A 16,456-nucleotide genomic window follows, 5' to 3' on the forward strand; every position below is an offset into this window, starting at 1 on the left:
TCAGGCAGGCAGGAAGCTCAGTACTCTAAACAAGTTGGCCAGAGGGTAAGAAGGTAGGGAGACAACACAGAAAAATAGGCCTGCAGGTATGACTATGGTTCTTCATGGGAAATGCTGCCAATGGAAACAGATGTGATAGAATTTATCTTCTCTCCTCTCCCTCCATCCGACATCATAGACTAGGTGGTGAATGGACGGTGAGACCATTTTGATGGCTCTTTATACACTTCAGGTGTAGACTGAGTTAATATCAGTGCGGGGAAAGAGTCTCTTTATCCTTAGATTATAGCGTTCAGAGCCATCACACCAAAACTTGACTTCATGCCAACATCTACTGTTCCTGCGTTGTACTTAACTGCCAAACAGCTTTGCACCCTCTACATACATTAATCAGATAGAAAAGTTCTAGAAATTAAACACACACACACACACACACACACACACAAAGCTCTACAGGAAAGGGGAGAAACAAGAACCATGAACAACATCTAACTCTCTACGCACCGTCAATGCATTTGTTCAGAACTTCCTAGCCACCGAATTCTACCACTGACCATTTGCTCTGATATACTGTCATCCTCTTTCCCACTTGGTACATAAAAATATGGTTAGTCATTCTAGTATTTCACCACTTCCCTAGGTGATTTCAGCACATTTCTCAACCCTCCCTTAATTGTCTTCCACTGACAATACACTGATGCCTTCTTTGCAGAAGAAATGTCCCAATTTCAAACTCAGGGCTAAGACCTCCCATCTTTAGATTCCTGTCATGTCCCATCTTGAAGACAAAGGGAAGGGCTGCATCTGATCAACCACTGAGTCAGCTTCCTCTCTGATGAACAGACTGAATGTCTACTGAATACCATGAGCCCAGAGTTTTAATTCATAGGCGGGTTTATTACTCATTTGTTTAATCAGGTTTACTCATGTCTGGATTCCATGAATACATGGAGGCCTATTCTACAACATCAGTTTCTGAACAAAATTAATGTATAACTGGTTGCCAAATATCTTGGTACTCTGTAAAAACGAGCTCTTTCCAATAAAAGCATCCACACATGGTCCAATTCCTACCAGCATGTATATATTTATAAACTGGTAAGAACAATGGAGTGCGGAGAAGTGTCTACTATTCCCGTATCATCATCTATGTTCATCTAGTAAAGCACTTCTTTTATGGGTAAAGTGTTTTAATTGCCAAATCTAGTTAAAAATCAATGGAGTTAAAATACGTTTATACTCTTCTATTCATATGTATGTACACAGATGCACATATATACCCATATACCAATTATGTCAATATTTTTAAGGCAGGGAAAGGAGTTAACGGTGTCAGGTTTAAAGATATTTCTGGCAATAAGAACTTAGTGGAGTATACATCTGTAGTCCTTATAATAAACTCTTCAAGAAACAAGAAGAGTAGGAGCGATCATTTAACATAGTTTTCTTAATTTTGTCAGCTAGCATTTTCCCTTTGGTTCATTTGCTCCCATCTATGTGCTCCCCTTCCTTTCTTCTTTCCTTCCTTCCTTCCTTCCTTCCATCCATCGGTTGTGGGGCCTGAACTCTGGGCTTGGGCGCTGTCCCTCAGCTCTTCAGCCCAAGGCTAGCGCTCTACACCACTTGAGCCACAGCACTACTTCTGCCTTTTTCTGTTTATATGGTGCTAAGGAATCGAACCCAGGGCCTCATGTATGTAAGGCAAGCGCTCTACCACTGAGCCATCTTCCTAGCCCCTCCATTTCTTTCTTAAGTTTGCCTCCTCTACTTACTTTTCCACTTCCTATGCTGATCAGCTATGAAGTACTTTTTGGCTCACTTAAATAAAGATCTGACTTTCTAGGTGATCTGATCAGTGTCCTAAAATACTTCATGTTCAACTTGCCCTCTGAAGAATCTCGATGAGTAATTTGTCAACCAAATGTTCCCCAGCCCTCTCCTGACCTCATGTATTAGTAATGAGAGAATCGTGCCTCACACTTATGTCCGACTCATCAACTTCCAGTGGTTCTTGCTTTATCTCTTTAATAACAACTTGGTCTAGCAATTCCCCTTCCAAAAGAGCCTATTAACCCTGACACACCATCAGCTGCATAAATTGGTCAATCAGTTTGAAGCACAGAAAAATAACATGTACCTACTGATTATGGTTTGAAGTTGCCATCTTTTCTAGAAAAGTTTATTTCCATATGAGATGTTTAGTCTATTTTGGCTTCTACACAACATGCAACAGAATTCTGCTGAAACGGCAAACCATATCTACCCATATTTTGTGGTCAAACGGGAGAGCAACATACACAGAGCCCGGTTAGGAATTAAATTTGAGGCTATAAATGACTGGACCAGAACCAGCTTAATCATCAAATCTAGGATCTTTCCCTTTGAAACAGATTTGATGCAACATTCCATTGTGACCACTAGGCATAAATTCTAGAGGCTTTGGTTTTCAGGGTTAGCATCTAAGTTGGAACTTGTTTTACAATGAATCATAGTCTTCTGAGTTTCAAACCTTCTTCAGAATCTTTCTCTTACTTTTCTTTCTCCCTCTGTAACTCCCTCTAACATGAGTGTGAAAAATGAGAAGAAAAGTCTCCACTTCTTAGGCATTTTGATAGTGACCATGAGCTAGCTACTAGTAACTCATGCCTATAATCCTAGCTACTCAGGAGGCTGAGATTTGAGGATCAGGGTTCAACAGCCAGCCTGGGCAGGAAAGTTAGTGAGACTCTTTATCTCCAATTAACTAACTGAAAGCTAGACATTGAGGTGTTGATCGAGCGACAGAGGGCCAGCCTTGAGCAAAAGACAAGTTAGAGCTCAACGGCCCAAGTTTAAGCCTACTGTCAGCGCATGCGCAGTGCGCGTGCACGCACACACGCACACACACACGCACGCACGCACGCACACATACACGCACACGATAAATATTTACACTCAGGATCTGAGACAACAGAACGTTCTATAAGCTTTGGAAACTCCATTCTAAACATGTTACCAAAGCAAAGAGTAGAGTACATGTATATGTATGTGTGTGTGTGTGTGTGTGTGTGTGTGTGTGTGTGTGTATATATGTATATGTATACGTATATTTAAATGTATATGAGTCAGAAGTTCTGCTTTAGCCAGATAAGGCTAAGTCTGACTAAAAGAGCCAGCCCTACCTTGCACTGTTATCCAAGCAGAGGTATTCCCTCGGGTCAGCAGCACTGGAGTTGGTCGTTTTGACACCTTTGTCAATAAATAAGCCAGCCTGAAATATATAATCATGTGCTGAAATGAATATGAATCCCAAAACACAATAATGAGCCATAAAAGTCATCATTTGTTGCTTTTACCCAAGAGTGAGGGGAAAAGAATAGAGATAAGCAGCAAAGAAATGGTGAAAAGTAACTATTTTCCTGTTATTTGACACATCCTGTAATTCAATAATTATTTAGTGCCTACTTGAAGGTCTATACAATGAACAAGTGAAATCTATTTCCTGTTGTTAGTGATACAAAAGCTATCATGAAAATATGCAAATATTTACGAGATATACATAGGAAAGAAAATAGAGGAGGTGCTAGAAGCAAGAAACAAAGACGTCTAGATGAGGTTTGTGTCATAGATGAAAAGAATTTCTGGAATGTCTCCTTAAAGAAGTAATCTTCTAAACCTAAACCTGAAAGGATGGAGAAAGCTAACAAAGCAAAAGAACACGTTAGTGGAGGAGGAGGAAGCAGGTTAAAAAACCCAAAGATACCCAAGGAAATAGTTCACACAGAAATCAAGATTAGAGAGAACATAGAATGCTTGGGGGGTGGGGGAGGAGGGAAAGAAGTCCTGGATGGACAAATAATAATGTCCAGGAAGCCAAGCACCGGTGGCTCACGCCTGTAATCCTAGCTACTCAGGAGGCTGAGATCTGAGGACCACGGTTCAAAGCCAGACCAGGCAGGAAAGTCCGTGAGACTCTTATCTCCAATATCCCACCAGAAAACCGGAACTGGCGCTGTGGCTCAAGTGGTAGAGCACTCGCCTTGAGCTGAAGAGCTGAGAGACAGTGCCCAGGCCCAGAGTTCAAGCCCCATGACCGACCAACAACAACAAAGAAAAAAAGTCCAGGAAAAAAGATAAGGAAGAAGATTACAAGGAGCACATGTAAGATCACACAGGACTGAGGGCTGGGAATGTGGCTTAGCAGTAGAGTTCTTGCCCAGCATGTATGAAGCCCTGGGTTCAATTCCTCAGTACCAAATAAACAGAAAAAGCCAGAAGTAATGCTATGGCTCAAGTGGTAGAGTGCTAGCCTTGAGCAAAAGAAGCTCAGGGACAGCACTGGGGCCCCGAGTTCAAGCCCCAGGAGTGGCAAAAAGAAAAAACAAACAAACAAAAAAAGAGATCACACAAGATTAAAATGTTGTAAGATCAAGACAACGGGAATTTAATAAAGGCATCACAGTCAACTACATTTTTAGAATGAAATTATATCGTTTTCTGAAGAAATGGATGGAACTGGAGATTGCCATGTCAAATGACATAAGCCAGGCCCACGAGTACTACGTTTGTCTCTCACAATGGGAGCTAGAGGAAAATAAACTAAATCCTCAAATTCAGGAAAGTAAAAAGGGGTCTACTGGACAGGTGGGAAGGGATGGGAGGGAAGGAAAGAGGGAAAAGAACGAGTCAAACAGAGGTGAATACGACTGAGACATAATCCCAGAATCCCTTACCCTAAAAATCATAGGAACTGAGGGTTCAAATGTGAGAATGTACCTTAAAACTTGAGTGGACTCTGTTGTTATAAAATATACCCAGAGGAGTGAGTTCGGGTTTCTCCAAGAGCTGCACTCCACTAGACTCCCCAGTAGGTTCCTTGTGGAACAAATACCATATTCCAGCATCCTATAAATCAGACGACAAGTTCATTAAAGGCCTTTATTAAAACAACAACAACACTTTATAAACATCCTCATAACCTGCTTTGCAAGCAGGCTCATCTTTGTGGTACCAAGTTTCATTGCTTCAGGTTTGGAATTGGTTAGGGAGAGTTATGTACATATCTAGCATTCACTAGTAGTTATATCCAGGCCATTTGTTTAAAAAGCAAATTTCATTTTGCTTGCAGAATTGAAGGGAAGAAACAACTGGCTGGTACTAAAAGTTCTCTTGAAGACAAATTTTCCCATCATTATCTACTTTAAAACATTCTGCAGCATGAGAAGCAAATCGGACTTCCATGTGGCCAGGACAGCACCGCTTTTAAGCAATGTGGTTTGTTTATTTACCTACAAACCTGATCAATACATGAGTCATGTCTATTAAACAACGAGCCACCAACTCCCAGGACTCACTGACTTCTTTCAAACAACTCCAATCCCCTTCCTGACCTGAGGCAAATTTTTGCCAGAAAAAAAAAAAAAAACACCACATGCATGAATCAGGATGCTGTTTCAGGCAGGGACTTTGTCTATTCAATTTTAGGATCACTGAACATAACGGGAACAGAACAGTTTAAAACTTTCTGACACAAAATGAAATATATATTTTTTAAGTGGAAATATTCTCACCACAAAAATTTTTATCTGCTTTTGCAATTGAATTAAAGATCAGCCTGATGTGAAGGACAGCTTCCCAATGTGGAACTTGGATTAAACAGGTTGTTAAAACAACATACAAGTAGAACTTTTTATGTACATTCATTTCATGCCCTCTAAAATATCCTTCAACAATTCAGTCTAATGAGAAATACAGACGTCAATAAAGGTCGTTTTTAACAATTCTTCCATGATGAGAGTTTACAAATGGGTCTTGATAGAAATAAGCTACTTTGAAAAATGTTTACCGCCTCAACTTTTTTGGATACAATACAGAAATAGCTTGAAGGCCTGGCAAGAAGGCTAGATACCCAACTCCTCCAAGCTGAGGGCAGCGCAGACCCTCCCAGGAGGCAATGGGGGGGGGGGGGGAGGCCACACAAGAGGAACAGCTGTTTCTTATAAAACACTGTCTTGTCAAAATAGGTAAAAAGAGCTTTGTAGGAGGCAACGGAAAGGTACAATGAAGAATCAGCTTGATTTACTGAGAGGAAAAATCTGCCCAAACACTAGCCAAACTGGAGCAGAGTTTTTTTTTTTTTTTTTTTTTTTAAGGGAAAGGAAAGAAGCCATACAATACAATCAGGAATATATGTGAAAAAATTAAAATAAATATGCATGAGATATTTTCAACTTTCTCATCTAAGCCCCAGAAAGGACACCTGGCGAACTTACTTGATACTGTCTATTTGCATTTTGCTTCATTTTCAACCCCTTACTTCTGGAAAGGGCAGAGTGGAAACTACTACTGACTAGCAGGGCAAAGTAAGAAAATCTATACATCTACCCCCAGCCATAGCTTTCCCATTAGAAACACACAGCACAAACCCAAGGAACTCAACAAATACTTGATGGAAAGTAGATGAATAAAAATGCTGAAATGAAGCTGGGCAGGGTGGCTCACGCCTGTAATCCTAGCTACTCAGGAGGCTGAGATCTGAGGATCGAGGTTCAAAGCCAGCCAGGGCAGGAAAGTCCATGAGACTCTCATCTCCAATAAACCACCAGAAAACCAGAAGTGGCGCAATGGCTCAAGTGGTAGAGTGCTAGCCTTGAGCTGAAGAGCACAGGGACAGTGCCCAGGCCCAGAGTTCAGGCCCCATGACCAACAAAAAAATAAAAAATAAAAAAATAAATGCTGAAATGAAATCTCCAGGCCTTTGCTCTATTATGCAAAAAAATTTAAACATATGGGTTTTTAAGGGAAATCACAGATAGCCATCACCCATGATCAACTGTGTTCTTGTTATCACAAAAAAACATTTCCTTTCAGCTACTTAGTCCTTGGAAATGACACTGGGTATTTCTTTCCTTTTACAATGCTATACAGTCGCAAGGTACACACATCAATATTTAGAAATTACTGCATTATTCACAGCCATGTAATGTAGTTGTAGGTACAATCTTACAGTGTAATGTCCTAAAAGATTCATTTCTATTATAAATTAATAACTGTGAATCATATTCATTTATGAAGATAAATGTTCCCAAGCTTATCCAGGGGACATTTCTACTATTTAAAAATACTCCATTTCCATTTGTATGTGGGGGGAGGTATCTCAACTCAAGGTACATACTAATTTATGGTAAGTAGTTGAGTTTTTAGCTGCTTTACCAAGGAAATGAAATCCCTAAAATACATCACAACTGTGTTTATCATAGAGATGGAATTCCTAAAATACATGTTCTACAGATTAATCTCCTGTGCATTGTAAGACTTTCTTTAACACTGAGAGTTAAAATTATCAATCACTTGGCCTCATGAGATTTAGATATGAGAAAACCAGAAGAAAGAATTTTACATAATATACTAACAATCTACGCTGAAGATGATATACCCTTAGTTCAGATTTCCTTTTTCCCTTTAGTTGTTGTCTGTTCATAATAGACTTATAGATACAATCTGAACTTGAAGACATGAAGAACAACCTCAGCCACTTCCTGCTCTCAATTAGATAAGCAGTATCAAAAACAAAAATACTATCAGAAGCCAGGCAACAGTGGCTCGTGCCTGTATTCCTAGCAACTCCAGAGGCTGAGATCTAGGATCACCATTTGCAGCCAGCCCAGGCAGGAAAGTCCATGAGACTCTTTAATTAACCAGCTGGAAGTAGAGCTGTGGCTCAAATGATAGGGTGCTATCCTTGCGCAAAAAAGCTCAGGGACAGCACCCAAACCCTGAATTCAAGCTCCAAGACCAACACCAACCAAACACCAACTTAAGTTCCATCAGCACACAATGACATCACAGCCATCTACACCAGAGCATTCATATACATGACAGCAAAGAAATGGGAACACACTTGAGTATGATTTACCTGGGAGCCTGCTGCTGCATTATTAATCAGATTGTTGTTGGGATGAGCAATCCAGAAAGTTGAAACAGCCCTGCAAGGTAATTTAAATAGTCTTCATGAAAGATCCTGCCTACTAAACATTTCTCCTACTAAACATTTCTGCCTACTAAACATTTCTTCCCCATTCCACCTGAGTTTTTCTCTCTCTCAGCTAATTACTCACATACAGTCTGTAGCAGGTACAGGAATGTAGTTCCCAAACACTTTATCTCGGATAGTGGTGCACATGGAGTTGTTCCGGTCAGTGGGAAGGAGAGTCCCGGGCTTGGTAAGGAGGCCCAGATTGTGGAACAAAGTATTTCTCTGCTCAAGACCATCTTCCAAGAAGAAACAGTGACCTAGGGTGTCAAATCCAATGGTGTCTCTTATCTGCAGATACACAAATGGGTGATGTCACTTCCAAACTGGGCTTTAAGTGACAATAGCTACTGTATAGCAGGTTCAGTGTAAATACAAATCATCATCATCATTGCCCCAAACATACATCAGATTCCATTTCTTGCTTAAGAGATTAATTTGGATGGCTTCCTTCAAACATCCCAGAAAGAAGTTAAGAGTGGCCAAGGGGTACAGTTGTTTGCTTATGTCAACACTGAGAAGTCATGAGAATGAAGGCACATAAGTTATCAGTGACAAATAACCCGTGTCTGCAGGAGTGAGGCTACTCACCAGCAAGCCATTGGTCCCATGCACGGTGATGCACCGTGAGAAGCCGTGATGAATAGACAAGCCATCCACAGATGTGGGGGGTGTGTACCCGCCTCTGTAATCCACATCTCCACACAGGTGAAAATGAACAGGATATTTGCCCAGTTGCTGCTGACCCATGTGTTTCAATTCCACGTAGGAAAGATGGACAGAAGTAAAATTTTTCTTTATCTACAAGGCAAGGTACTAGTGTCAGAGTAGGAAAATAGCCACACACACACACACACACACACACACACACACACACACACACACACACACACACACACACACACACACACTGTTCGAACACAAAATCTCTGATAGAAAACACACATCCCTCCTCCCCCGCCCCTCTTTCTTGAGACAGGTCTTGCTGTATAATCTAGGCAAGACTTCAACTTGTAATCCTCCTACCTCAGCCTCCTGAGTGTTAGGATTATAAGCATGTACCACCACATTCAGCAAGACATTTCTTATGCACATAGTTTGCCCAGATCCCTAGTTAATTAATAGCTTAGAGATAATAATTTACATGGGCAAATGCTTTTAAAAGACATACAACAGGTTTTTGTTGATTTTTTTTTTTTTTGGTTTACTTTTTTGTTTTTTTGGTGCTGGTCTTGAGGATTGAACCTGGGGCCTGGGCACTGTCCCTCTGCTTTTTTTGCTCAAGGCTAGCGCTCTACCACTTTGAGCCACAGCACCACTTCTGGTTTTCTGGTGGCTAATTAGAGATAAAGAGTCTCATGGACTTTCCTGCCCAGACTGGCTTTGAACCATAATACTCAGATCTCAGCCTCCTGAGTAGCTAGGATTAGAAGCATTGTAATCAGTGCCCAGCTAAAAGTTTATAACTAGGAGCAAAGGCAAATGTAACCAGGAAAGCTGCAAAAATGGTTTCTGAATATGTGTTTTGATTTGTTCAAAACAGATGTTCCTCAATGACTGACATGGAGTTATAGTCTAGTAAAACATTGTTAAATTAAAAATATTGCTGAGCGTTGGTGGCTCACCCTGTAATCTTAACTACTCAGGAGACTGAGATCTGAGGATCATGGTTCAAAACCCAGCCCAGGTTAGCCACCAGAACACAGGAAATGGTGCTGTGGCTCAAAGTGGTCGAACACTAGCCTTGAGCAAAAAAGAACACAGGGACTGTGCCCAGGCCCCAAGTTCAAGCCCCACGACAGAGGGCAAAAGAAAGCATTTACATTTAATATATCTAGTCCATTGAACATTCAGACTGAACAGCACTGTAGTATCTGCTTGTAATAGAGTGGCTGAAGAGATGCAGCTTGCAGCGACTACGCAGTATCTCTAGAGGGTCAGATGGTTTATTAGCAGCCAGGGAAAAGATCAGAATCCAAACTTTAAAGTAAGGTGTCTGCGCAATGTACAGCACTATGTACCGCTGAAAACAAGTCAGTATTGAGTCAAATCTTGGGTTATATGTATTTTGGTCAACCCAGTCTCAGTGTCATCTTGTTCTTTCATTTCTGTCACCATCACCATCGTTTGATAGTTGCTGATTGTGAAAGCTTCCCCCAGCGTATTTTTTGTCTGTTTACTTTTGTTTGTGTGGATACTGACTTGAACTCAGAGCCTGGGTGTTGTCCTTTAGCTTTTTTGCTCAAGGCTGGCACTCTACCAGTTGAGTCACACTTCCATGTCTGGATTTTTGGTGTTTAATTGGGAACAGTCACACAGACTTTTCTGTTGAGGCCAGCTCTGAACAGCAATGCTTAGATTTCAGCCTCTCTAGTAGCTAGGATTACAGACATTGAACCATCGACACCGGACTTCCTCGAATGTTTAGTTATAACATAGCTTTGTTTATATAAGGTCTTTGAAAATTTCCCCAGCGATCCAAAATTTGAGCACTCAAAAACTTTAAATATTTCATTCTCCATTGTATAGCTAACAACAAAGGGAATAATGCTGACCAACATTTGTGAACCAGTGAAACAGAAACGTGGCTAATAACCAGAGGCTACTCAATGAACAAAGGAATTTAAAACACATGTAGCCAACATGTGGACTACAAGTCCACTAATTTACTAATTAGAATATGGCCTACCACACACCAAGTGCCAAACAGTTGTAGCACCATAAAAATTTGCACATAAAAATTTACAGGAACATACTTTGAATATTACACCGCTATTGCTTACCCTTTAGAGATAGCATGCTCCTAAAACAACCAATAGAGCCCTTCTGAAATTCCATGTATGGATACCAAGATCATTGTTTTTGTCTCTATAAAATTGGATTCTTCCAAATATATTCATTTAATTTTTGTTGTGTTTTTGGTTTTTTGCCAGTCCTGGGGCTTGAACTCAGGGCCTGGGCACTATCCCTGAGCTTCTTTTGCCCAGGATAGCACTTTAACACTTCATCCACAGCACGACTTCTGTGCATGTGGTACTGAGGAATCCAACCCGGGGCTTCATGCATGCTAGGCAAGCACTCTACCACATTCCCAGCCTTCATTTAATTCTTTATGGAATAATTTTTTGAATGGATGAAGTATAAGACCAGGTGAGCTAAATAAAGGTTCAACTTTCTACATTTTTTTTTTTTGGGTCCGGTCATGGGGCCTGAACTCTGGGCCTGGGTGCTGTTCCTCAGCTCTTCAGCTCAAGGCTAGCACTCTACCACTAGAGCCACAGCGCCACTTCTGGCTTTTTTCTTTTTGCTTATGTGGTGCTGAGGAATCGAACCCAGGGCCTCATGCATGCAAGGCAAGCGCTCTACCACTGAGCCACCTTCCCAGCCCCCTTTCTACATTTTTTAAAAGTTGCCATCATTACTCTTTTTAATATACTTCTTTTCAATACCGATGTGTACTTCATTCATAACTTAAAACAAAAATCTCTTTTAAAAAAATCTCTTCAAGCATGTACTTAGTAAAACAAGATTTCAAAGAAATAATCAAATCCTTGCCTACCATGATATGTCCCCCAAAAGTATCATAATCGAAGAACTGGCACTGGTTGTCTGAGTAGCACGAATCCTCCATCTCTCCTTGGATCAGAATGTTCCGGGTGAGGATTCCAACCTCAGCTCGCATATCCACCCCATCGATGATCTCACCCATGTGCAGGAACTGAGGCGTTTCTAGGTGACGGAAGCAAGGAGGAAAGGGTATTAGAACAAAGGAAACGGGAAATACCTCGAAGACGTTCTTCGTCATTCTGTTACACCTTGAGACATCATCGATACCTTACTATCTGCTCAAATACGTCAGCATCACACACCCCAGGCCCTTAAATACTATCTTCCCCAATACCCACCCAAGGCCTAAACCCTCAGTGTTGCTTCTCCAGCCAATTCTCAAAGCCAGGCACTGACAGAGAGCAGGCTCCTCCCTGGAGTAGTATCTCTATTCTCCCTTGAACAGTTCTATAAATCTGGAATCCACCTAATAATTTATCCTGTTTTGCCAGTTCCTGTCCCTGTCTTACCTGCTGAAGGTACACATATATATATGAATCTAATTCAAGGCCTTAGAAACAAGATGACTTGTAGATTTTGTTGTCAGATGTCATGGTGTTTATGCTTAAGGTAGAAACTAACCATACAGAAATTATTGCCTTTCTTTCATCCTTGCTGTAAGAAGAGTAAAAGAAAGGCAATAAAAAGCCGATTTTGCTGAGTTCAGGAATTAAACTAAAGCATTTGTGTCCTTCAATCTGAGCCCTTCACTCCTGGTCACCTCTGTGAAGAACAGGATTTATCCGTAAGCCTCCTATAACAAAAGACAAACTTCCCCTCAGATAGGCAATGCTTACTTATCATCTTGTGGCAAAAGGCAAAACTACCCCCAAAGGGAACAGCCGGAAACTTAGGACCATTAACTTGCCAGGCAACAGTGATGGTCCTCACCAGTGGTGAAGTCCTAACTTCTTAGGAGCCTCCCTAGGAACTCCCTGGAGACAATCTCGAGACAATGGGCTCTCAGATTCCCAGAGGTCCCCGCTGGTCCCCTCTGAACCTGCCTGTGACTTTGGTCTGTTGTAACTCTGTGGACTTTCCTCATCCCTCCTGCTTCCCTCACCCCCTCAATTATCTCTATATAACCTAAGGCAATGTCTACCCAGAAAAGAACTAAAGATATAGTATTATCTTCCTGTGGCTGCCCCATAATAAATCTCCTTTCTCTCTCCTTTTCCATATCTCTTTATTTGGCATTTGGGAAGAATGGCCAGACCAGACACTGAAATTTCTGGTTTCACTCTTCATAGAGTATTTTTTTTGGGGGGGTCCGGTCGTGGGGCCTGAACTCTGGGCCTGGGTGCTGTCCCTCAGCTCTTCAGCTTAAGGCTAGCGCTCTATCACTTGAGCCACAGCACCACTTCTGGCTTTTTTCTTTTTGCTTATGTGGTGCTGAGGAATCGAACCCAGGGCCTCAGGCATGCAAGGCAAGCGCTCTACCACTGAGCCACCTTCCCAGCCCCTTCATAGAGTATTATTATGCATTCTTTTACATCTCTCCCTTCCCTTTGCTACTTCTACCTTCCTTAAAAGCCCTCTAATAATGAGCTATTCTCTGATGGTCTTACATAAACTCAGGAAGGAAAAACACAAATAAATCATGGGAGTGGAGTTCATGGAAACTCATCACATAGACTTATGAACAAGAGTGGGAATTTCCAGAAAATATTAATACCAGATGGGAATCTTTATAACTTTGGAGCTTCTCCTTTTATGCTTTTTTGTTTCTTTTTTTTTTTGCTTATGCCTAGCATTACCAAGAGAAGGAGAAGTATCAGACTGAATGAAGTATAGAGGGGGGAAAATGCCAAGCTAATCATTCTGGTTTTTTTTTTCAGCCTGGTAGTAATTCTTCCCGTAAACTATAAAGCTCTGGATTTCTGATTACTACAAAATGTAGTTAAGTACTTCTTGAAGAGTTGCTATGAACTTCTGTTCTTCACCGTCATTGTTATTACCTTGGGTACATAATCAAGGCAAGCACTGTAACTGAATTACTCAGTGAACCCTTCAAGTGATGCAACAGACAGACACAGAGGCTTTGCCACACCAGCTCAGCCATTCTTGCTGCATACAGTTTACAGTGACAATCTCTATCTGAAACCCTGTTCTCAGGATTATAGTTAGGAATAGTTTCTAATGAAAAAAATCTTTGGGTTCCATTTTAAATGTTTATTTATTTAGAAACTTAAAAAGCATAGAACTTTCTTTTTTTTTTTTTTTTGGGTCCAGTCGTGGGCCTGAACTCTGGGCCTGGGCGCTGTCCCTCAGCTCTTCAGCTCAAGGCTAGCACTCTACCACTTGAGCCACAGCACCAATTCCGGCTTTTTTCTTTTTGCTTATGTGGTGCTAAGGAATCGAACCCAGGGCCTCGAGCATACAAGGCAAATGCTCTACCACTGAGCCACCTTCCCAGCCCTCTTTTTTTTTTTTTTTTTAAATTAAGAAACACTTCTGCCAGGCACTGGTAGCTCACACCTGTAATCCTAGCTACTCAGGAGGCTGAGATCTGAGGATTGTGATTCAAAGCCATCCAGGACAGAAAAGTTCATAAGACTCTTGTCTCCAGTTAAAAAAAAAAAAAAAACTACTCAGAAAAAGCCAGAAGTAGAGCTGTGGCTCAAGGGGAAGAGGCTCAACTTAGTGCCCAGGCCCTGAGTTCAAGCCCTAGGACAGGAAAAACAAACAAACAAACAAAAAGAAACACTGCTGGGTGCCAGTGACTCACATGTTTAATCGTAGCTACTCAAGAAACGGAGACCTGGGAGAATCACAATTTGAGCCCAGTCTAGGTAGAAAACTTCAATAGACACCATGTCCGATTAAAGAGCAAAGAGCAAGGGCCAGAGGGGCATGCTTGCTGAACAAGCTCAAGGTCCTGAGTTTAGATCCTAGTACAGAAACCCAATACAGACCAAGTCTCAGAAATCAAACCCCAAGGAAAGAACATGTTTCCTAAGGAGCACTCTGAGCAGCCCCCTACCTTTGACTTTGACCTGAAAACGGGTACACTCAGGACAGGGGAGAAGAGTGAACTCCTCTGCTTGGTACATGGAATAGTCAGTGCTCGCAACCACAATCTGGTCTCCAGGTTCCCAGCCGCTGACGTCATCCAGAAGATGAAGCTTCACTCCATCCACAATCTCCACCCGGAAACCCGAAAGAGAAATACCTAAACAAGAAACAGGTGATGTATGAGCAGTTGTTATGTTGTTTTCCTTCCTAAAAGAAAAAAAAAATCACTCATTTCTATGATTCAAAACTCAGTTAAGATCAATATAATCCAATACATGTTTTTCAACTGCTAACCACGGACGCATTCATCATTCTACAGATATAAATACCAAAAAAAAGTAAAATCGAACCCCACCCTCCGGCCAAAATACAAGTTGTCACTTCAGTAAACTATTCTGCGGTGAGTTTGAAGACTCCCAATCCCCATGTCATTTGCTATATTTTTAATTGGGCTGAAAACTGTAATCCTGCCCCCAGGTAGGCTGAATATGTAACAAGAACATAGCACAACTGGCCAGCAGTGGCCAGGCACAGAACACATCTGTAATAACCATTCACGCACAGAAGAGAGAGCACATTAGTGCACAGAGAACCTCAATGCTAGCAATGAAGGTTTGCCTCAGATACTATTTCATTGCTGTGCCTTTGCTTAACATCTTATCTTCTTTTGAATGATTATATTTGCTTATTAGAGTTCTGAAGACTTCAAGTCCACACAAGGTACCAGAAATCAGTGACTGACGAAAAGCTTGCTTTCTTAGATGGCTGCTTCTCCCTTGGTCCTTGCATGGTGAAGGAGAAAACAGATGCTTTATTTATTACCTGCAATGTTCTTCCACTCTTATTCACCAACCCAGATAGGGTCCACCTTTTTATAACTGAAGGGCCTTTCTTGTGTTTTGTTTTGTTGTTTTTGGTGCTAGTCTCAGGACTTGAACTTAGGGCCTGGGCACTGTCCCTGAGGTTTCTGGCTCAAAGTTAGTGCTCTACCACTTGAGCCACAGCTCCACTTCTGGCATTTTGGTGAGTAACTGGAGATAAGAGTTTCATAGACTTTTCCTTCCTGGAAGTAACCTCTCCTTCCCATCTTCTCATACATTCTCATTCATGCCTTCCCTCCTGGTTAGGACCGTTAGTGAGAGCAGAGTGTATTCCCTTTATTTTTTCCCATTATTTTTCTTCACAGTACAGGTGCACAGATGTCTGTTCAGTGGGATGAGTATGACCAGTTTGATCTTCAGTGCAACCTGAGGTCACATCTCAGCTCCTTTCTGAGGATGATATAAATGACCCAGCCAGTGGCTAATAGCTGAGCTCTCTCAATGTCTCTTTTGAAATACTAAACTGGTTCCCAATTAGGAAGTCAAGAACTAAAAAGCAGATCCACTGCCTCCATAATTCTATCTTTTATGTGCTTCTATAACGTCTGTAATGCACAGAATTTATATGGTGTATGAAGTTGCCCGGAATAGTGGGCAGCTAGTTCAATATCAACGGTGAAGAAATATCTCCTATTTTGGAGATAGCTGTTTAATAAATAGAAACTCTCGTCACCCTAATTGGCAGCATACTATTCTGGGGCTAGTTGAAGATGTTGAATCTGAGGAACAATGATATGGGCAAAAGAAAATATTTACTTAGGAGAATCAAAAGGAAGGAGAGTCAGGCAAAGAAACTCAGAATAATACAGTTCTATTGCTTTGAGTTAAATATGCCCACAAAAACCTAACTTGGCAAGTCTTGGATTCTATGCTTTTCACACTGTCTCTTCTCTTTTTTTGTATTTTGTACAGTGTACTCTGTCCCGCACATACCAACTAAGTA

The 16,456-nt window shown here is 41.3% G+C and overlaps 1 protein-coding gene across 1 annotated transcript in view; it reads right to left on the minus strand.

Moving 5' to 3' along the window:
* Positions 1-16,456, minus strand: part of Cemip2 (cell migration inducing hyaluronidase 2) — a 73,727-nt gene that overhangs the window by 29,821 nt on the left and 27,450 nt on the right. The window contains exons 6-12 of the mRNA XM_042699376.1: positions 14,601-14,789; positions 11,571-11,740; positions 8,603-8,812; positions 8,097-8,302; positions 7,895-7,964; positions 4,756-4,884; positions 3,162-3,250 (exon numbers count right to left, since the gene is read on the minus strand). Coding sequence (XP_042555310.1) covers positions 3,162-3,250; positions 4,756-4,884; positions 7,895-7,964; positions 8,097-8,302; positions 8,603-8,812; positions 11,571-11,740; positions 14,601-14,789 — 1,063 coding nt within the window. The remainder of the gene's footprint in view (positions 1-3,161; positions 3,251-4,755; positions 4,885-7,894; positions 7,965-8,096; positions 8,303-8,602; positions 8,813-11,570; positions 11,741-14,600; positions 14,790-16,456) is intronic.

Source organism: Dipodomys spectabilis, unplaced genomic scaffold, assembly GCF_019054845.1.
Source record: "Dipodomys spectabilis isolate Male_0828 unplaced genomic scaffold, ASM1905484v1 ptg000241l, whole genome shotgun sequence".
Classification (NCBI taxonomy): Eukaryota; Metazoa; Chordata; class Mammalia; order Rodentia; family Heteromyidae; genus Dipodomys; species Dipodomys spectabilis.